Source organism: Equus przewalskii, chromosome 1, assembly GCF_037783145.1.
Source record: "Equus przewalskii isolate Varuska chromosome 1, EquPr2, whole genome shotgun sequence".
NCBI lineage: Eukaryota > Metazoa > Chordata > Mammalia > Perissodactyla > Equidae > Equus > Equus przewalskii.
Window position 1 is genome coordinate 37,401,167 of NC_091831.1, and position 22,473 is coordinate 37,423,639.

A 22,473-nucleotide genomic window follows, 5' to 3' on the forward strand; every position below is an offset into this window, starting at 1 on the left:
TCATTAACTTTCCTTTTACCCTCTAGTTCATTTTTTCCCCAATCTAATCTTTATTAATTCCTTTCTTCTGCTTGCTTTTAGTTCTTCTTTTTTGTAGTTTAAGGTAGAAGACGAGGTTATTAGTTTAAGATGTTTTTTCTTTTTTTCTTTTATGAGGAAGATTAGCCCTAACTATTGCCAATCCTCCTCTTTTTGCTGAGGGAGACTGGCCCTGAGCTAACATCCATGCCCATCTTCCTCCACTTTATATGTGGGACGTCTACCACAGCATGGCTTTTGCCAAGCGGTGCCATGTCTGCACTTGGGATCCGAACCAGTGAACCCTGGGCCGCCAAGAAGTGGAATGTGCAAACTTAACTGCCGTGCCACTGGGCCGGCCCTAAGATGTTTTTTCTGTTTTTAGTTTTTTTGGCTGGGAAAGATTTGTCCTGAGCTAACATCCATTGCCAATCTTCCTCTTCTTTTTTTTCCTCCCCAAAGCCCCAGTACACAGTTGTATATTCTAGTTGTAAGTCCTTCTAGTTCTTCTATGTGGGCTGCCACCACAACATGGCTACTGACCAACGAGTGGTGTGGTTCCGTGACTGGGAACTGAACCTGGGCCACCAAAGCAGAGCGTGCTGAACTTTAACCACCAGGCCATCAGAACTGGCTCTCTTCCGTTTTAACGTAGATACTTATAAGTATAAATTTCCCTCTAAACACTGCTTTTGCTACGTCCCCATCAGTTTTGGTATGTTGTGCTTTTATTATGTCCAAATATTTTCTAATTTCCCTTGTGATTTCCTCTTTGATACATTGTTTATTTAGGAGTGTGCTGCTTAATTTCCACACGTTTGTGAATTTTCCCAAGTTTCCTACAGTTACTAATTTCTAATTTTACTTCCTTGTGGTTGGAGAATTTACTTTGTATGATTTGAATCCTCTTAAATTTACTGAAACTTGTTTTGGGGTCTAACATATGGTCTATCCTGAAGAATGTTCCATATACACTTGAGAAAAATGCATATTCTGCTGTTGTTGGGTAGAGCATTCTATAGATGTCTGTTAGGTCTAGCTAGTTTTAGTACTGTTCAAATCTTCTATTTCCTTATTAATCTTTTTGTCTAGTCGTGCTGTCCATCATTGAAAGTGTGGTATTAAAGTCCCCAGCTATTTCTGTTGAATTGTCTACTTCTCCCTTCAATTCCGTCACTTTTTGTTTCATATATTTCGGGGCTCTGTTAGGTGCATTTATGTTTGTAACCATTATATTTTCTTTATGGATTAACACTTTTATCATCATAAAATATCCTTCTTTGTCTCAAATAATAATTTCTGCCTGAAAGTCTATTTTGTGTGATATTACTACAGTCACTCCTGCTCTTTTGGTTACTGTTTGCATGGTATTTCTTTTTCCAATCTCCTACTTTCAAACTATCTGTGTCTTTGAATCTAATGTATGTCTCTTGTAGATAGCATATAGTTGTATTAAGTATTTTTAGCCATTCTGCCAATCTCTGCCTTTAATTGGAGAATTTAATTCATTTCCATTTAATGTAATTACTGAGAGGGTGATTTATATTTGCCATTTTGCTATTTGTTTTCTACATGTCTTGGTCTTTTGCTCTCTATTTTTCAATTACTGCTTTATTTTGTGTTAAAGAGATATTTTCTAGCATACCATTCTAATTGTCTTGTCATTTCTTTCACTATATATTTTCAAGTTACTTTCTGATTTCCCTAAAGATTACAATTATCATCTAAATTTACAACAATCTAGTTTGACTTAATACTATTTTAATTTCAATAGTATGCAAAAATTTGCTCCTATATAGTTCTGTTCCCCTCCACCCTTTATACTGTTATTGTCACAAATTACATCTTTGTACTTCTGTGCCCATCAACACAAATTTAGTTATTGATTTATGTAGTTGTCTTTTAAATCAGGACAAAAAGTGTTACAAACAAAAAATACATTTATTTTGTCTTTTATATTTACCTGTGTAGTTACCTTTACCAGTGCTCTTTATTAATTGATGTGAATCTGAGTTATGGTCTAGTGTCCTTTCATTTAGGTCTGAAGGATGCCCTTCATTATTTTTTGCAGAGAAGGTCTGGTAGTGACACATTCTCTTAGTTTTTGTTTTTCTAGAAATATCTTAATTTCCCTTTCCTTTGGGAGGATATAGATTTTTGATGGACCAAGAATTCTTGGTTGACGGTTTTTTTTCTTTCAGCACTTCACATACATCATCCTACTGCCTTCTGGCCTCTCTGTAGCTTCTGATGAGAAATCAGCTGCTAATCTTATTGACAATCCCTTGTAAGTGATGAGTCACTTCTTTACTGTTGCTTTCAAGATTCTCTCTGTCTTTCAATAGTTTGATTATGATGTGTGTACCTTTGAATTTCTTTGAGTTTATTACACCTGGAGTTTGTTGAGCTTCTTAGATGTTTAATGTTTTTCATCAAATTTGGGGAGTTTTTGGCCATTTCTTCAAATATACTTTCTGCCCCTTTCTCTGTCTCTTTCTTCTTTTGGGACTTCCATTATGTGTATGTTGGTAAGTTCGATGGTGTCTGACAGGTCTCTGAGGATCTGTTCATTTTTCTTCATTCTTTTCCTTCTGTTCCTCAACCTGGATAATCTCAATTAATTTATCTACAAGTTTTTGGGTTTTCTATGAATCAAATCTGCTGCTGAACCTCTCCAGTGAATGTTTCATTTCAGTTATTGTACTTTTTCAACTCCAGAATATTTTTAAAAATAATTTCTATTTCTTTATTAATATTCTCTTTTTGGTGAGACTGTTCTTATACTTTTATTTAGATGTTTAGACATGGTTTCTTTCAGTTCTTTGCATACATTTAAAGTGGATCATTTAAAATCTCTAACTAGTAAGTCCAATGTCTGGGCTTCCTCAGGGACAGTTTCTATTAACTGTTTCTCTTTCTATATATGGGCTATCTTTTCTTGTTTCTATGTATCTCATGATTTTTTTTTGTTGAAACTAGGCATTTTAAATAATATAATGTGGCAACATTGGAAATCAGATCCCTGTTTGCCCCTCAGGGTTGGTTGTGGTGGCTGTTTCTTGTTCTTTCTCTTTGTTTAAACATTTTCCTAAACTAATTCCGTAAGATCTGTATTCTTTACAGTATATGGCCACTGAAGTTTCTGTCTAGTGGTTGGCTAATAATTGAACAAGAGATTTCCTTATACACTTAGAACCAATAAGTCTCCCAGTCTTCGCTGAGGGACTCTGTATGTGTTTTGGGGTATACTTCCAACACTCAACCAGGTTGTTGACAACTCTGCCTTATTTTCACTTCCTGCTTGTATAGATACTCAAGGTCAGCCATATATTAGGACCTACCGATGTCTTTCCTGAGCATGTAGACAGTCCTATGTATGTGCTTAACTTTCTAGATTTCCAGGAATATGTTAGAGCTTTTCAAAGCCCCCATAAACTCTGACACCTGTAGACATCTCATTCTCTAGCCTTTCCTTTTAAGTTTTTTGGTTAAGTTTATCATTTGCTCCAAATGTTATCTATACTTCAGGTAGTCATGAAGTAAAAACAGTTGTCTATAACTGGTTTTGACAAATGCTCCCCTGCACTCCCAGCAGCACAGAGAAGGTCTTTTTTTCAATTGGGCAAGCTCCAAGTCAGGTCTAATATAGACAGCCTTGTCAAGTTGGGTATTCCAGGAACCACCAGACAGGTCAAATAATGATAATTATTTGGCAATCAGACTTTGAAAGAACTCCATCTCTTTTAACTCCCTTTGGTGCCTGAGAGGCTGCCATGGGAAAGTGGGTTGTTATTTTTCAAGGCTATTCCAGAGCTGGATAGTGGGGGATGGGACTAAGGCAAATTAAAATGCCAGAAAGCTCACTGTTCTCACCAAGAGTCAGCCATTTTTCTTGATTACATGCTCCAGGGGTTTCTGCAAGCCTTTGGCTTATCATCAGATTTCTGAAAAAGTTGATCCTGAAAGTTTTTGCCATTTTTTTCACTGCTTGTATGGAGGTGTTTACTATTTTCACCGCCTTCCTGCTCTTGACTGACTTTTGAATTACAAAAGCAATAGATCTACTGTATAAACTATATATGCAAATACTCCACCACCACATTTGAGAATCACATGCTACTGCAGAGGAATGAGCTGGCTGAGAAGGCTATAAAGGAACATAAATATTGTTTCTCTGCCTTTAAGGAGTTTATAATCTAGTTTCAAGAACAAGACACACACCAAAAAAAATAAAAGACAATATCAGTGCCTGGTACATTTAGGAACACAATAAATACTGACTTTAACTAATAAATTAAGCACCAATTGAATGATAAATGCAAGTTCTACAGAATTTCAGACAAGGGATTCACTAGGGTAGGAAAAGCATCACAACGAACAGAGGTCTCTCCTTGGGTCTTGACAGAAGCATAGGACAGTGGTGAGAAGAGAAAAGAATATGCTAAAAAGGAACGACTTTTAAATATTCTTAAAACGAGTCTTTATATTCTGGATGCAAGTACTTTGTCAGGTATAAGTGCCAAGATATATGCTAACACTCATATATAAAGCAATAATCATTTGTCTTGAGAGGAATGTTCACGGATGAGTATAATAGGAGATAAACTTATCAAGATAGGAGCTAGTGAAAGGCCTTGAATGCTAATACAAGCAGTTAACACTTGATTCTATAATCAGAAGGTGGCAAACTGTGGTGAAGGCCCACAAGCCAAATCTGGCCGGCCACTTATTTTTTAAGTAAAATTTTATTGGAACACAACCATGCCAGTTCATTCACTATTGTCTATGGCTGCTTTAGTGCCACCTTGAATAAGCTGAGTAGTTGCAACATGGACCATATGGCCCACAGAGCCTGAAATATTTACTATCTGACTCTGATATTGGCCATGACTCTGGCCCTCACCCTCTCCGCCTTGCAAACACTCAGACTGCAGCCTCAGCCTTAGATAAGAGAAGAGAAATTAAGGGTACAGAAAGCACTTAAGAGACTGCTTTTAAAAATCTAAATATAAGGTGAACAGCACTAGACTGAGAGAAATTTTGCAGGATTTATGACTAGTTGAAGGGAAACAGTAAAAGGTTGAAGACGACTTCAGTTTTGAACTTGTACGATTGGTTGAAAGATAGTAGTGATAACTAAAGTTGCATGTTTGGAGTAAAGTTAGGTGAAAATATAATGAATTTGTCTTTAAACATATTAAGTTTCAGATGTTAGTGAAATTCCTAACTGGGATACTTAAAAATAGTTAGAGATATAATACTTCATCTTGGGAGGGATGGCAGGGCTGAAAATGAGGATTTAAAAGTTCTTTTGCACAGCTGAAGCTACAAAAACGGAAGTGACCTCCTAGGATGAATATGGAGGAAGAATAACTGAGTGGAGCACTAGGTATTGGGAGACACTCACATACATCAAGCAGAAGACAGAAAGCAGAGCCAGTGGAGACAGGGTAGGAAGGGCCAGAGAGGGAAGGTGTGAATCGCAGTAGCAAAGTCAAGTCATGGAAGCTATGAAAGTTGTTTTAAGAAAGAAGGCACTAGGGTGAAGAAAAGTCTATAAAGGAAAGAGCGAATGGATAAAAGGTCAACTGGAATGGTGAATATCAAAGATTTCAAAAAGAGGAGAGTATCAAGCTAGGGAGTAGTAAATTTTTCAGATGAATTTCTAAAATTAAATGCATTATAACTTTCATACTAGAAATCCTGCAGAGAAGAAAGGATATCCAGCCTTTCTACTGACTTAATTTTTACTTCAAGATATTAACTCATGTATTAGAGAGCTAAAGGATGATCACAACTTCCAAAAAGGGGATTACAAAAATGACTGGCTAGAAGAGAGAAATGTAAGATTATTAAAAACCCACACAAAAGACTTACAAAAGGTAAGGGGACTGCACCAGAGCATAAAAAACAAGAGAGAAGTCTGGAAGGACAAATAGGTACGGTGACCAATTCTCTAAAGACTGCTGTGCATTACTACACGCCTTGTCCAACCAGCCCCTTTTAACTAAATCAATCATCTTATTGTATTATAACTGTTTAAGACCTAACCAAAGTTCCTTGAGTGAAAAAATTTTATTTCTTATACCTTCACTGTCTAATATCTACACAGTGAATAAATACTCATTGAATCGCTACGCTCATAGTCTTTGTTGCATGATGCTGGGAAAACAATCCGATTTCAAAAATTATGTTTTTAATTTCCTAATAGAAAAATGCCATTAAATGTATTAGTAAAAAATTCAACACACTGGCCTACAGATTACACACAGGAAGTAAAAGAAAATAAGAGACAGTGAATACAAGTATTTGAATGAAACATGGAATACAAAGACAGAAATGTTCTCAATGGCTGACGTGCTTGGACTAAGTGACAAAAATCTATTTGAGAGCTAAAGTAGTAAACATTTATAATGAAAATGAAAGTTACTTGCAAGAAAAAAGCAGAAATTCTTTGGCTTTTAAATGCTGTTATTTAAATAATAAAGTGAAAACTAAGTAGGGTGTTTTAAACTCTCTAGTATAGACTCTTTACAAAAAGGCAGAGAGGGAAACAGGATTAGAATTGCAGCTTCTACAGGAAATATCTGAGAGCTTTTAAGGACTTTAAAAGTTCACAGGTACTTTACAACATCCAATTTTACTTCAAACCCAATTAATTATATTTCTCATAAAACATATTAGCCATGACATGAATAGCTTTTTGCACTGTAAATATAAATGAGAAAATTATTAGAGGGTGAATAAAAGGGTTGGAGAGACAGCCTGACATGAAATGATCTGACTGTGACTTGGTCATCACACTTAAAAAGGGAGAAACAGTGTCTATGAACTCCCAACAAAGGTATAAAAGGAGATGGATAGAGAAACAGAGGTGTGATTCTCAGCATTAGCCACTAGGTGGTAGCATTGGACCAGGATGTTTCAGTTGCCAGGGGTGGAAATCAGGTGCCTGGAGGAAGCAATTGCTTGGACATTCGTAGGTATTCTGTCAGAGAAGGGCATTCTATTTGATCATGTTAATAAAAACTACAAAAGCAAACATTTTGAAACATTAGGAAAATTCATCAACAAATTATCAAAGATGTACTATAAAATGGTTATAAAAATACAACTGTACCCATCCACTCACCTTTACTACATTGTCCCCTGATTGTCCATTATTTCGTAAACAATCTAGACATATAGCAATTTGTGGGTCACTTCTGTGATAGTCTTTATCATCTTGATTTTCATCACCTTCTTCATCAACTTTAGGTCTGTCAACTTTTGAAGTATCATCTGCATAATTTAAATAAAACTAAGTTAGAACTCGAAGTTGATTTTAAAGTTAACAATATAGTAATCATCAAAACAAAAATCAACTTTAAAAAACATTTCTTAACAGTTTTTGACGAAGAATACCTGAAAACTTTAGTATCTTTAAAATGTTCCAATCAACTCAACAATAGGAAATATTTAAAAAAAAAACCATCAGCTACTTATTAACAAGCCTAAGATTTCTAGGCTCACTGGGACATCCAAATGAAATCTGGTCACAAAAATGATTGCAATTAGTCAATCAGAGCACTTAAAAAGTAGACAGGATATAAAAATACTTCCAAATTCTCCATATACTCAAATTTAAAAACAAGTACTCTTTCCAAACTATAAAATATTCTCTAAGTTTTAAAAATTTCATCAGCTAGTGAAGTATGAATAGAATGAATTAGCTTTTTTAACACGTAAGTAGCTACGTAATATGTTAAAACTCCATTAAAGAAATCTGAATAGCATACTTTGTATTATATACAAATGTATTTAACCCATGAAATACCTGTAGCCTATGTATAATGCAACTATATTTGTTGATTCATTCATTTCTTGAGTGCCTTTAACTTATACATGCATTGTGCTAGGCCTGAGGGAACAATATTGAAACAAGGCTGTTATCATCCTCACCCTCATAGTGGTCAGGGTGTAGGAGGAGATACAAGCAAGAAAAGGAAACAGACAGATGGAGAAGTGTCATAAGGACTTTGATGGACGAGGTAAAATAGACTATGTGGGCACATGTAAGAGAGGTAATAAACCCAAACTTTGGGGTGAAGCAGAGATTCAGGGAAGATTTCCAGATAAAATATCTCTAAGCTGAAACTTGAAGAATAAGCCAGGCAAGCATTACAGTATTAAAAAAAAAGACAAGTTAGCTCCTCTTTCAATGCCTGTAGTAAAAGCATTAGAGTTGTATCATAAAGGGCAGGTGGGTTCTCTTTCTTCTGCATTCTTTCTTCTATGTATTTATATGGAACTCATGTAACAGGAGCTGCCTTTTATGAACCAAACTCTTAGCTCCAAGAAAAGATCCAAATGCTCCACCCAAACTAAAGACCAAATATTATAAAATACTTTTAAAAGGGAGAAATAATGGGAAAGGGGAGACAAACACCAAGTAGGCCTGTGTTTCTTCACAAGTCAGTCTATAAAATACAGAGTCATGGACTAAACCTACCATATGGCTTCTGACGACGATTCCCTGGGCTCCTGTCCTCTTGAAAAGGTAGTCAAAAACTGAAACATTTAGTCAACTTTATATTATCTATATTTTTACTATAACACTATTGTCTAAATTTACACTTGGCTAATTTACACTTGGGTAAAACAAGCCTTTAGTTAAGTCATTTTTTGTCAGGCTTGGCTTCTTTGCCCATTTTGTTGTTATAGCTCAAAAATAATCCCTTGTTGCCTTATTCCAGTCACTCAAAACTATTCTCAAACCTCCCCTGCTATAGGAAGCCAGTCCTGCATAGTTAAGTTGAACTAATAAACTATGATCTCCATTTTACAGATGAAAAGAGAAAGACAGCATTGTCTCATCCATCTTAATGATGTATAACTGACAATCTTATAATCTTAATCTTAAAATTAAGCTCACAAGTGAGCTTACAAAAACACACATACATCCTTGAAAGATTTCAATGGTATTTAGGCCATCTTGAAATAAACCTCATATTACATAACAATGGGAAACAAGACTACTTCCTTATCATTTCAGATATATTATACTTTTTCCCCCTTTGTGTGAATTATATACATACTAAAAGACTTTGCCCAGTAATGTTTGCCACTTTGCTGGCAAACAGTGAAAATTACTGATTGCTGAGTCTCCTAAGACCCAGAAGAGAAATCTGGACCCTTAGCATAGGCGATGGGGAAAATTCCCACAGCACCTAGAACTATCTTTCAAATCCCAGGATACATAAATGTGTATCATCTGAGCACCCCTCATGAAAACTTCATTCCAGATTATCAGAGCACAGCAAAGTCCCCTGATCTGTTTCTCAGCTATACCTCTGTTTCCTCTCCTATTAAAACAAACATATAAAATGAAATAAACAAAATAAACAAAACAGAAAACCCCTCACTGTTTATCTGCAGGCTATGGCTATTTCTTACTTAATTTTCCTTTAGCTCTCCAGCAAATATTGTTATAACCAGAAGTCAGTTTTCTGTTTTATTTCCTTTTTCTCTTCCTGAAATCCAATTTCCTCTATTTCCAATTATCTTCAACTGGAGTGACTCCAGCTTTACACACATTTATATAAGATTGTACATAAAAGGCTCATAATGAGAGAAAGGTTCATAAATGTAAATAAAGGGGTATATTAATTTTGTACAGGAGAAATTTGAGTTTGGAGAGAGATATTAGCCCACCAAAGCTACAAAAAGCTGACCATTTTGAAAGATTCTATCAGCTACAGAAGAAAAAGTCACCTTGTCCATTTTCTTGAGGCTTATTTTTCTTCCAAAATTCAGATTCACGCTCAAGTTCTTCTAATGTAAAAGAAAAAAAAGAAGTATAAAAATAATAGAATTATGAAATCTTTAATAGAAATTTTGATTTCATAAAACACAAAAATCTCCAAGAAACCAAGGAGCAACTTACGTTCTCGTAGTCCAGGGACCAGTTTAAATATGATTTCCTCTAACGTATTGTCCAACCTTTCAAAGAGGAAAAAAGAGAATATACTAACAACGAAGACATCAAAATCCAACATGTAAACAGTTTGAGATCTGTATCTTATATGTATTAAAAATACAGAACATACACAATTTTAGCACATCTACTATACCAAATTTCTCTGCACGTGGAGCATACCTTTCCCACAGTGGTAGACTGATTATAAAAATGGTCCCAGTCCCCAGCTCTCTATCTACAACCTTGGAATGCGACTTTGAAATTCTTCCCTTGATTAAGGGATGGAGACTATTTCACCACCCCAAGAATATGGGCTGACCTTGAAACTGTTTTTCTCCCTCATGCCTTCCTCTTGGCTCAAATACTCTTCCTACTCTCCAACCAAATCAATGTTACCTTATTCTTCAAGACTTACCTCAAATACAAACTCATTCAGTTTTCCCAGATTATTTACTGATAGTACTTAAAAGAAGTAGTACTTCTCTTCTTAATACTTTTGTTATTATCAAAGAAATATATATACATAATTTACAAACCATAAAACTTAGATTAAAATACAACGTTCTCTTGCCCCACACTCTCCGTTCCTGATTCCTACAACCCCAGAGGCAACCACTTTCAAATCCAACCTGCTGCTTCTAGTATTTACTTTCATATTTATATTTATATATCATTATAATATATATAAATACAGTGACGCTTTTTCTGCTGTCTAGATGTTTCTGACTTTCTTTTATGGAAGATAAAGGTTTTCTGATACCATACTGCAAACATATACTTTTCCCCTACTCTCATCTTCCTGATGTCTTAGTACCATTTTTTATTTAATAATCAGTGTCTTTTACTCTGAGTGAAATGGGGAGCCACTGTAAGGTTTTGCTTAGAGAATTGACATGCCCTGGCTTAGTTTTAAAAGGATCATTTTAATGACCATGTTGAGAATACGCTGCACATAGCAAGGCAAGGGTAGAAGAAGAGAGAACAGTCGGAAGGTAATCTGAGTGGTCCAGGTAAGAGATGGTAGCAGTAGAGGGGGTTAATGGTTCGATATAAAGATATAAAGAAATGGTTATATCCCAGAAATATTTTGAAGGAGGATCCAGCAAGATTTGCTGATGGATTGGATATAGGGTGTGAGTTAAAGAGTAGAGCGTGACTCTTAAGATTTCTGACCTGAGCAACTGGAAGAATGGAGTTGTCATTAACTAAGAGAGGGAAGACTAAGAATACAGCAGGTTTGCGGGGAAGGGTAGATTGGGAGTTTTGATTTTGGACACGTTAAATCTGTTAGTCATCTTAGAGAAGAGAGAAAGTTGGCAGATGGATATAGAAGTCTGTGATTCAAGGGGAGAAGTCTGGGCTGGAGATAAATGTGTGGTAGTCTTCAACATATTGAAGGAATTTAAAGCTGAGAGACAGGACAAGATCACTTAAGGGAGAGAGAAAAGTAGAGGACCAAGGATTGAGCCCTGGAGCACCCTAACATTGAGAGATCAGGGAGAAGAGGAGGAACCAGCAAAGGAAACTAAGAAAGCACAATCAGCAAAATAGAAGGAAAATCCAGGAGCATGGCGCTTGGAAGCCAAGTAAAGAAAGTGTATCAAAGAAAGAAGTGATCAGCAGTGTCAAATGTTGTTCATGGGTCAAGTAAGGTGAAGGCTGAGAAGTGATGGTTGGATTCAGCATCACGGAGGTCATCAGCCTTGACAAGAGCACCTTCAGTAGAGCTGTGAGGCAAGAACCTAACTGGATTGTTTCAAGAGAGAAAAGGAGGAAGAAGAATTAGAAACAGTGAGTATCGACAACTCTTTCAAGTTTTGCTACAATTGGGAGTAAAGAAATGCAGTGGCAGGTGTTAGAGGAGGTACAGTCAAGGTTTCTCTTTTGTTTTGATACGGGAGAAATAATGGCATGTTTGAAGAGGAGGATCCAGTAGAGAGCACAAAGTTAATGTAGGAGAATGGGGTGGAGGAGGGATTGCTGAAGAAATGTTCCTGAGCAGATGAGAGGGAATGGGATCTAACAGCATAAGATAAGAGATTGGCTTTAGATAGGAGCATTGACAGATCATCTGTAGAAACAGGCAGAAAGGCAGAGTACACACGAGTGCAGATGCGGGGGGTAGATGTGGTCGTCAGAGTCTGTGGAAGTTTTTCATTGAGGAGAAAATGTTTATCAGCCAAAAGTAAGCATGGAGACAGGGGATGTAGGGGCTTGAGGAAAGAAAAAATGTGTGTTGTCCAGGACAGTGAGAGAATAAATGGACTAGGGAAATGCAGTATGACTCCTGGCAACCTTAAAGGCACAGCTGGGTTGTAGTTATGAATGTGAAGGGGTGGGGCTCTGTGTCTCTCCAGCCATGGGTGCAAGCGCAGAGGTAGTGGACAGCTGGATTTAACCAGAGTTGTGGTTGTACCAAATAATTTTGAGTTAAGTGAGAGAGGGACAAGGGGATTGAAGGTACATGCAAAGGTGTGGCTTTAACGATTGACCGTGGATTAAATCAATCCTAAATTGGATTAGGAGGACAGAAAGGACATCAAATTGGTGAGGGAGGTCTCAGAGGGACAGAAATGAAACCAGTTTATTCCTGGTATGTTTACACATAGTGAGAAGAGATTCTTTTAGAGAATTTGGAAATAGAAAATGAAGAAAAGAAAGCAAATTACTAACTCCAGGGAGAGAAAAAAGTTGAATGAAGGGCTATCTATAGTATATGTGATTAACTTCCTCACAGCCATTGATTCTTTGCTCAAATCTTACCTTCTCGACGAGGCCTATCCTCACCATTTTATTTAAAATTGCAATGTGTCCCTCCTTTCACACTCCGGACCCTCCTTACCTGCAGCAGTTTCTCTTTTTCTCCCTTTGCACTTTCTAACATTTCATAAAAGTTATTTATTATATGGTTTATTGCTTGTCCATCCCTACAAAAATATTAACTCTACAAGGGCAAAAATCTTTATCTATTTTGCCCACTAATTGACCTCAAGCACCTAGGAATGATGCCTGGACATAGCAGGTGTTCAGCAAATATTTGTTGAATGAATGATGCCCACAGAGAGTTCTCCATCCTCCTCCTACTATTCATATCAGTGATGTCCAATAGAAATATAATGTGAGTCAAATATGTAATTTCAAATTTTTCTAGTAGGCACATTAAGAAAAGTATTTTAGGTTTTATGTAAAATTCATTTTAGTAATGTTTTGTTTAAAATATATTTAATAATGCATTTATTAATTTTTATTTACTCAATAGAGTTTTATTTAATGGGAAAGTATTTATACTGTTTCAGTTTTTAATTTAAATTAAATAAAAATTCCATTCCTCAGGTGCACCAACAACACTGCAAGTGCTCAACAGCCAGATGTGGCTAATGACTACCACTGTGGACAGCACAGACATAGACTGCTTGTTTTCTGGGCCTACTCCACAACTGTCATACTCCTTCACCTCTCTCCTATGTTAAAGTCCCTTCCTCTTCCTTGGTTTATACTCCAGCACATCCTCCAATAGTTCCTGAGAAAGGGTACTTAGGAGATAAATCCACTGATGCCTGTGTAGCAGACACTGTTACCTACTGAAGAAGCATTAATTCCCCTTATTTCTTGCTAAGAAAATCTGGTTATGTTCCGGCAGCAATGTGTCCAGCCTTAGGGGTAAATCATGACTTGCTAAGGCATCTGAAAGCCCCACACTACCCCTTTACCTAAGGGTTGGCATGTGAGCTAGTTTGGGCCAATCTTTGGTAAAGCTCTTCCCCCTGACACCTCCTAGTACACTTAGGTGTCTGGGTCTGCTCAGCCATCACTACCATCAATCTGCTCTCCAGCTTCCCATGTTTTGCTACTGCTGCTTCTCATCTTTTCAACAAGTATTTACTGAGAACCTGTTATGTTCCAGGAGTTATCCTTCCTGCCAAGAATACTGAAGTTCTTGTTCTTATTATCTCTGTGAGTTTATATCTTAAAAAAAAACTCCTTTGTAGTAATTGTAGTGAAATAGGATGGAAAAAATACTGCTATAAAGGACTCTACTAGATAGACTGACAAAACTGGAATATGGAGGGTAGATTAAAACATTATACCAATGCAATTATACTGTGGTTATATAAGATAATACCTCTATTCTTAGGAAATACACATGGAAGTATGTAGGGGTAAAGGGCCATGATGTGTAACTTACCCTGAAATGGTTCAGAAAAAATAGAGAAAGCATATGTATATGTGATAAGGCAAATGAGATAAAATGTTAATAACAGACAATCTGGGTAAAGAGAACACAAGTGTTCCTTGTAATACTTTTATTTTTGCAACTTTTCTAAGTTGCAAATAAAAAAAATACATGATATCCATACTTGAGCCAATGGATTAGAACTGATTAAACTGCGACTGGATTCCCTCAAGTATCTAATGGTCAAAACCAAAAGTTAATTTGTCTTACAACACAGCACTTTAAAATGGAGAGGTAGTATTATTAACTGTTACAGTTTTTCATAAAAACATTAGGATGTAATTTATTTGACAGGAAAAGTTTTTGTTCTTCCCTGAATTATTTAAATCAGGGTTTCTTGACCTGAGCATTACTGACATTTTGGGCTACATCATTTTGGGGGGACTGTCCTGTGAATTATAGGATGCTCAGCAGCATCCAGCATCCCTAACCTCTACCCACTAGATGCTAGCAGCGTCCACCCAGTCCTGACGATCAAAATGACTCCAGACATGGCTAAATGTAACCTGGGGGGCAAAATCACCCCTGGTTGAAAACCACTGATTTAAATCCAACTGGCAGAAGCCTCACTCAGGACTACAGACTATAGCAGAACAATGGCTCCCAAATGTTAGTGCATATCAGCATCACCTGGAGAGCTTGCTACACTAAGATGCTGTTCACTCGCAGAGTTTCTGATTCAGCAGGTCTGAGAACTGTCATTTCTAACAACACACTAATGGTTTGGGGACCACACTTTGAAAACCACCAGGCTAGACATTTACTTATAGACAAATTACTCCAACTATAGGCACTAAAATAGGGAAAAAGAAAAGTCTGAAATGTAAGACTTGCAAATCCAGATTTAGAGAATGATGGCAAACATCACACAGATGCAAGCATTATAAAAGGCTACATAGAGAATATCTAGTTCTGGTTTTAAATGTGTACTTCCCTAAAATTGCAGTTAATCTTTGGTAGAGCTATGGTAGGAATAGTGGGAAGAAAACGGGTTCGTGGTGAGGGCACCTGGCCTGTAGCTGGGAAGTGATATTTGAGTGTGCTGAGACCTTAAGCAAAGTTGTTTCCCTTCTATAAATGTCAATTTCCTTACCTGGAAAAAAGGGTTTCTATTAGGATCTTATAGACCACTTTCAGCTTTAAAAATATATGATTATACTTCTTAATTAAATGGTAGTCATTTAAAAACATTCTTTACATTTTACATAAACATTTGTATACTTTCTGAATATATAAATTTTAAAAAATTAATACTACCAAGATGAGTCTTCCCGACTATTACATCTGCTCTTTTTCCACTACCATGTAGCTCAACAATAGCAGAGTACTGAAATACTGAAAAAAACTATAACTAAGGTAATTCTGACAGGCTGAGATAAAGCTAAAATTTTTAATTTGGAAATGTATTTCTTATTAATACTTAAGACATCCAGCCTATTTTTAAATTCTTTTTAATAAAATTCTTTTAAAAATGAAATAAAATGCTTTAAAATGAAAATTGTAAAATTCATAAAACCTACATGAACTGAGTCAAGACAAACATTATGATGTATAATAAAACTTACTAAGAGTTTATATAATTTATTTACATTAGATGAACTATAAAATACATTTACTTACCTCAACATTTCTAATGGATTGGTCTCATGAACCTGGTTGCCACACCTTGGACAATCATTGCTATCTTCAAAGTGCTGGACAATACAAGTCTTACAGACTAAGAAGGAAGATGTTAGGTTAAAACGCATCATTTGAACTATCATTTAAATTTAAAGTTAAACTACATGTAATTAGAAACAGTCCTTAAAAATTACCTACTACAACTAGAGTACTAGTCTTTAATCAAACTTTATAAAACCTTAAAATTGTAAAAAACCCAACTGAAATTAAAGCCTACTGCCACAATATAAAAAGTATATACTGAGTAGTATTCCATCGTATGTATATACCACATCTTCTTTATCCATTCATCCATCAATGGACACTTAAGGACAACATAGATGGACCTTGAGGGTATTATACTAAGAGAAACAGCAGATGGAGAAAGACAAATACCATATGATTTCAGTCATATGTGGACTCTAAGCAAACAAAAACAAACAAAACAAAAACAAAAACTCATAGATACAGAGAACAGATTGGTGGTTACCAGAGGCGAAGGGGATTGGGGGTTGGGTGAAAGGGGTCAATTTGACGGTGCCGGATGGTAACTAGAGCTTTAGTGGTGATCACTCTGTAGTGTATACAGATGTCAAATTACAACGTTGTACACCTGCAACTTATATAATGTTACATACCGATTTTACTTCAATAAAAAATGTATATACTATTTTGCTTACTGTTTTTCTTAAATACATTCACAAACCAAATAATTTATTCGTGCTAACTACTATAAAAAAGCTGTCATATCTACATAAAACAAGAGGTTTTCTCATTTAAAGTAGTGAGACAGGGAAAAGGCAGAACAGAAAACTGTCTCTCAAGCAGCACCAGATGACCGCCTGCCTGGCCTGCAGATGATGACCGCCTGGCCCAGAGACTAACCAATCCCCATCTGCCAACCCGATTTCCTGCTTCAGCCTAACCAATCCCCAGCTGCCCACCTACCACTATGAATCAGCACCCTGGACCCCGCCTGGCGCTAGTCAGTCGGTTTCCACCTGATCAGCCCGGCTGGCTTTCCCTCCTTAGTTTCCTTCTAATCAGCCTAGCTTTCGTCTTTCAATAAACTTGTATAATCTCTCCTGATCCGCTCCTGAATTCTTTCCTGCGCCAGATCAAGAACCCATACTAAGGGCCGGGTCTGACTGGGAACCCCAGGCCCACCCGGGGCGGTATCAGTAGAACAAAGAAAGGTAAAAACTGACAGTAAGTCTGCATTTACTTCTTTTGCTAAAAATTTACCTGAATGCACCATAAATCTTAACAAAACTTGAGCTTTCAACATATTCAGATCACTTTTTATTGGCGGGGTGCTCCTGTTACAAGTGGGAGTTACAGTGGAACTTCTGGCCTTGGTAGAGTATGATGAGTCTGTGCTCACAGGTCCCATAATTCCATGGAGCACAAGGTACGGGGAGTGGCAACAAGTTGGTACAAAGGCATAAGAGGTAAACTGGAAGAACGACTGAGAAACTGACAAGGGTAATTAAGATTTTAAATAAAGATTCTAAACAAAGACAATGGAAATATGATTTGTGGATTTGGGGCCACAAGCCTTATATAGCCCACATTTCCTCCAAATAATACTAGTCTCTATGGCTATGCATCTCTCTCACCTTTTCCCTAACCTTCCATTCCCTGCTATGCCAACTGTCTTGCCCAAAAACCTCAGACATATTTATAGCACCTGAACTATAAAATGTTTTCAGTTGTTCCCTATCCCAAGACTCCCTCCACTTTATTATCCTGCATCATCTCACATTTTCACCTGGTATAGATTAGCTCTCCTACACCTCGCTTTTACAACTCCGTTATAAACTACTTCTTTCTCCTCTCCTCGTGCCCCACACTAGTACACATAGAGAAGAATATCTTAGTATTACCTTTCACTTCTTTATTCATTGATTCAACAGGCATTTATTGAGTGCCAGGCATTGTACTAGGAGTTGGGGATGCAGGGGTAAACAAATAAAAGTCCATACTCTAATAGAGCTTATATTCTATTTGGGAACGCAAACGAAGAATTTTAGTTAGTTAGCAGATATTTACAGAAAAAAGAGAGAGAGTGCTAGCGGCTGGCAGCTATTTTAGATAGAGTGATCAGGGTAGGACTTTCTATGAAGGTGACAGTGAGCTGATTTTTTTGTTGGATGAGTACCTGAATCCCATATTCTCTACCTGTTTTTTACCATTTACCATACAGCCTTTAGGGTAACACTCCTTAATTATAACTCTCCCAAAATTTGGATGAAAGATAGTATCAGAAAGCCTTCAAAAAAAAAAAAAAAAGTTTAGATATGAGTACCTCTCCCATCCCCCAAATCTACTGGCCCCCAGAAAAGTTCTAAATGTCTTTTAAAAAGTCAAAATAATGTTTAGGAAGAGATGGGCAGCCTTGTTGAGTCCACACTGAAGGAGAAGACAGAGAAGCTGAATTCCTTTAGAAGACTGCCAATATTTGCTCTTTTCCCAGGGACACTAGATAAGGCTCTGAAATTTGGGAAAGACGACAAAAAAGGACAGATAAAAGAATGAAAGGATAGCACAAAGCCTGAGCCTATCTTGAAGCTCTGATCCTGCCCCGGAGCTCTGATCCTTGTGGTTCAAAAGTTTGAACACACTCAAGGGGTCAGGAATTCCTGGTTGTATACCAGCCTTGGCCCAAAAGAGAGGCACAGGACATGCCCAGAGCAAGTCCTCACCTGTGTCAGCCAGAAGGCTAAAAGTAGGACCCTGTCCTCATGGGAGCAGAGATACTAATCTAGGTTGTTGAAGAAAGAAATGTAAAGCTCATCCATTCAGAAGAACACACAGTTTCAAGAATAAAGCTGTGTTAACTGCTTAAGGCCAAGGCAGCACCAGTGCTCAAGGATGCTGATGAGGAATATCACTCTATATTCTAGATCTGGACTATCCAGTATGGTAGCCACTAGCCACATGTGGCTATTGAGCACTTGAAATGTTGCCAGTTCAAAGTGAGATGCAATGTGAGTATAAAATACACACTAGATTTCAAAAACTTAACATGAAAAAATAATCTCATTTATAATTTATATATTAATTACATGTTGAAATGATAATATTTTGGAGGTATTGAGTTAAATAAAATATATTAAAATTAACTTCATTTCTTTCTTTTTTTTAAATGTGGCTATTAGGAAATTTAAAATTACAGGTGACTCGGATTTTATTTCTACTGAACAGTGTTGTTATAGAGGGAGATACAGAGCCTCATCAGGAGGTGAATTTATTTCTCACACCAACACTTCACAGACAGTATCTTATTCTACCTTTGCAGTTGAAGGAGAAGAGGGTGCCAGAGGCCAGGTAACCTGTCTACTCTGATGAACAGGCAGCACAGACACTTGAATCCAGGTTTTCTGATATGAAATCACAAACTTCATGTCACATTTTTAAGTTTTTTTTAACTTTACAAGGAAAAGAACGTTATATAGGAAATACCACCCCCAACACATCTTCAGCATCTCTATTAAGTCTGACCAGCAAGTAAACATGAGATGAGCAATGCCCTGGGGCACGGGAATTAACCTCATTACATAAAGTTAAGTGTTACATTAAAAGAATTTAAAAACTTTTTTCAGAGGCTAAGGCCAAAAATTGTTTTTTTAAAAAAGTTTTTTCAGATAGTTTTAGAAAGAGAAAAATTTAAGATGTTGAAATACAGTATTTTTACTCTAGTTTTCCTTTTTGTTCGGATGAGCTGGTAGTCACTGTCATTGTTGGTATCATGATTAACATTTAAAGAGTTTAGGTACCAGACATGACCCTAAATGCTTCAACATATATTTAATTCAACACAATTTAATCCTCATTATAACTCTATTAATTAGGTAATATTATTAGGCCTCTTCAGATGAAGAAACTGAGTAGAAAACATCAGCAATTTGCCTAAAATCACAGAGCTAGTAAGTGGTTAAAGCCAAGATTTGAATCCAGAGTCTATTTTCTTAAACAATGTGCCTATATGATACATTTTCTTCTAATTTTATTTCTATAGGTCTACAACATATAGAAAAAGAATGTCTTACCCTTTATTTTGGAAGCCTTAAATATATCTACTTGAAGAGTTAGATCTCTTTTTAAAACGAATATTTTGCACAAAATAGCCCTTTTAAAAAAGTAACTTATTTATTCCTTAACAACAACAAAAACCTCCAGAAAATACATCTCCCACGTGGTTTTTACAAGCTGTTAAATAAAGCAAAACCTTATACCAGTTAGAACCTGAGGAAATCTAGGCCAGAAGTTCAGTGAAACTGAAAAGAGTAAAATGAGGATTTGCTTTCCCTTAGATGCTTAAAAAACTTATCATTACAAAACTAATCTTTGATTCTCTGTTTATAATTTGGTTTATAGTAGCTGTAAAATACATTTTAAAAATATCTTAAAGATTTACTGCCAAGCTCTCTAATTGCTTAACTGCTGTACTGGTTAACTGGACTGTCCAACAATAATGTTAAAAATGTCCCAATCTGCAGTTAAGACTATATGGAGACCAACTAGAGTCCTCATTCTCACCAGCCACTCTACAGACAGATGCTGTAGCCACAAGAAACACTTAGGTCAGAAAGGGAGTTAGGCTCACCAAAGATATCCCGTTGGAAAAACACTTAAATAGCAACAAGTGCTAACATTTACTGAGAACCAACCAAGTTTCAGGCTCTGGACTCAGGGCTCTGCATAGGTTATAGTATGGACTGTTACCATCCCCCTTTGGAGAATGAGGAACACAGTCTTGGAGAGCCTGAGCAGACTACCCACGGTTGCCCAGCTGTGCAGCAGAGATGGCATCCATCTCCAGGCTGTGCAGCTCCAGGCTTAAAATCTAAACCACTAAGCAAAATATTTTAAAGTCAATAACATTTGGTTCTTGGCATCAAGATTTCATATTTTTAATTGATCTTTATATTCAGCTCATCACAAACATCATTAAACTTCTGCCTAAAGTCTACCAAGTGAAATCCTTCCTTTTACTATTTCTTAGATTTGAACTAGGATGTTGTACAAATTAATAGAGAAATAGTCATTGTGTCATCTAAAGCAGTGGTTCTCAAATTTAGATGGGCACCACAATCACCAATGAGGTTTTTTTAAAGAAAAGATTCGTGGGCCCCATCCCAGAACAATCTCTGCAAGATTAGCATCAGGACTCTAACTTTGCAAAGTTCTCTCACTAAGGCAGCCAAAAGATAACTGGGAAATCCTGTCTAAGGGAGGCCAGGAGCCGGCCACAAAATCCTTACTGGCTAGTACCTCTGTTAGGTTGCTTTATTCGAGGATTTGGTCCTTTGCCAAATCATAATCAGAAGTCACTTTATTATCCACCATTAGGAAACCACTGTCAGAGCACAAAACAACTCAAAGAATACGTGATTAACGCACTCTCCCCCAATAACACAGATTTATATGAGAAGCCAACGTAGTACAGCAAGCTATTCTAGATAAAAGGTAACCTTGAGGCTGACTGCCTGGATCTGAATCCCAGTTCTGCCATCAGGCTAATTACTTACTTTGTGTCCATGTACACAGGTATCTATCTTACAGGGTTCTTGTGAGGATTAAATGAGATAATACATGGAAAATGTGTAAACGAGTGTCTGCTAATTTGTCAATATTCAGTAAATGTGGGCTATGACTATAAATCAGATCACTGGGATGAGCATAAAATCATAACAAGGAGAATCAGTAATGGAATATTGAATGGCATCAGACTATAATTAATTTGATGAATCCATCTGAAATAATGGATCATCTTGCTAACGGAATCTGAAATATCTATCATGTATTGGTATTAATCCACTGCAGCCATGGCCACTCTAGAGACTGTTGCAACTCAAGTATGATATTTATGATACATTGCTTCACCTAAATGGGAACTGCCTATCTTGTATGGACGATACTTCTTTTTATGGGGTGGAGGGTCCAAGATTGACCAACACTTCTCCATTATACATTCCTTCCTTAACTTTATATGTTTAATACAATTCCAGCAAAACCCCACTGGTCTGAGGCTACCTTCTTCTGTCTCTTCCTGATCACTTTGCATATACCTGCTCTGAAGCACTGTTATATGGTGATTTCCTAGCTTAACTGTTAAATGGCTATCCTACTGCCTTATTTTTAAGTTCTTGGCGGGGGGGGTTCTTCAAAAAAGGTACAAAGACCATTTGTTGTTGTTATCTTGGGTGTATGGCACACTCACATCTCTTATGTATCACACAGAGGTAGCTTCTCAGCTTTGATGACACAAAGTCATCAACACAAATTTCTCAAGCACTAATTCTGCTATCACTGAAATAAAACAATAATAGTCTTTCCCCCATGTCCTTGGAGTTGTCATTCATGAGTAAGGCTCTGTTTATCATATGTGATCAAATGCTGAATTCCTTTGTTAAAATCCTCTGCATGTGTTGGTTTTATCTGTAAACACAGAAGCATGTTTTTTCTTCCTTCCTTACATACTTCACTATCTTTATGGGCCTTTCTTGATAACATTCATTTGATACAGTTTGCCTTTGAAAATTTATCTATTATCTGCTAACGGTTTACAAGTAAACTGTGGTCATCTACAAAGACAAGA

At 36.7% G+C, this 22,473-nt stretch overlaps 1 protein-coding gene across 12 annotated transcripts in view; it reads right to left on the reverse strand.

Annotated features, from left to right (window-relative positions):
* Positions 1-22,473, reverse strand: part of PCGF5 (polycomb group ring finger 5) — a 117,665-nt gene that overhangs the window by 28,889 nt on the left and 66,303 nt on the right. For 8 of the 12 annotated variants that reach the window (XM_070610563.1, XM_070610604.1, XM_070610586.1 and 5 more), the window contains exons 3-6: positions 15,831-15,927; positions 9,944-9,999; positions 9,772-9,831; positions 7,151-7,299 (exon numbers count right to left, since the gene is read on the reverse strand). In XM_070610563.1, the coding sequence (XP_070466664.1) occupies positions 7,151-7,299; positions 9,772-9,831; positions 9,944-9,999; positions 15,831-15,927 (362 nt within the window). The remainder of the gene's footprint in view (positions 1-7,150; positions 7,300-9,771; positions 9,832-9,943; positions 10,000-15,830; positions 15,928-22,473) is intronic. The other 4 variants (XM_070610610.1, XM_070610574.1, XM_070610616.1 and 1 more) reach the window with 1 other exon arrangement.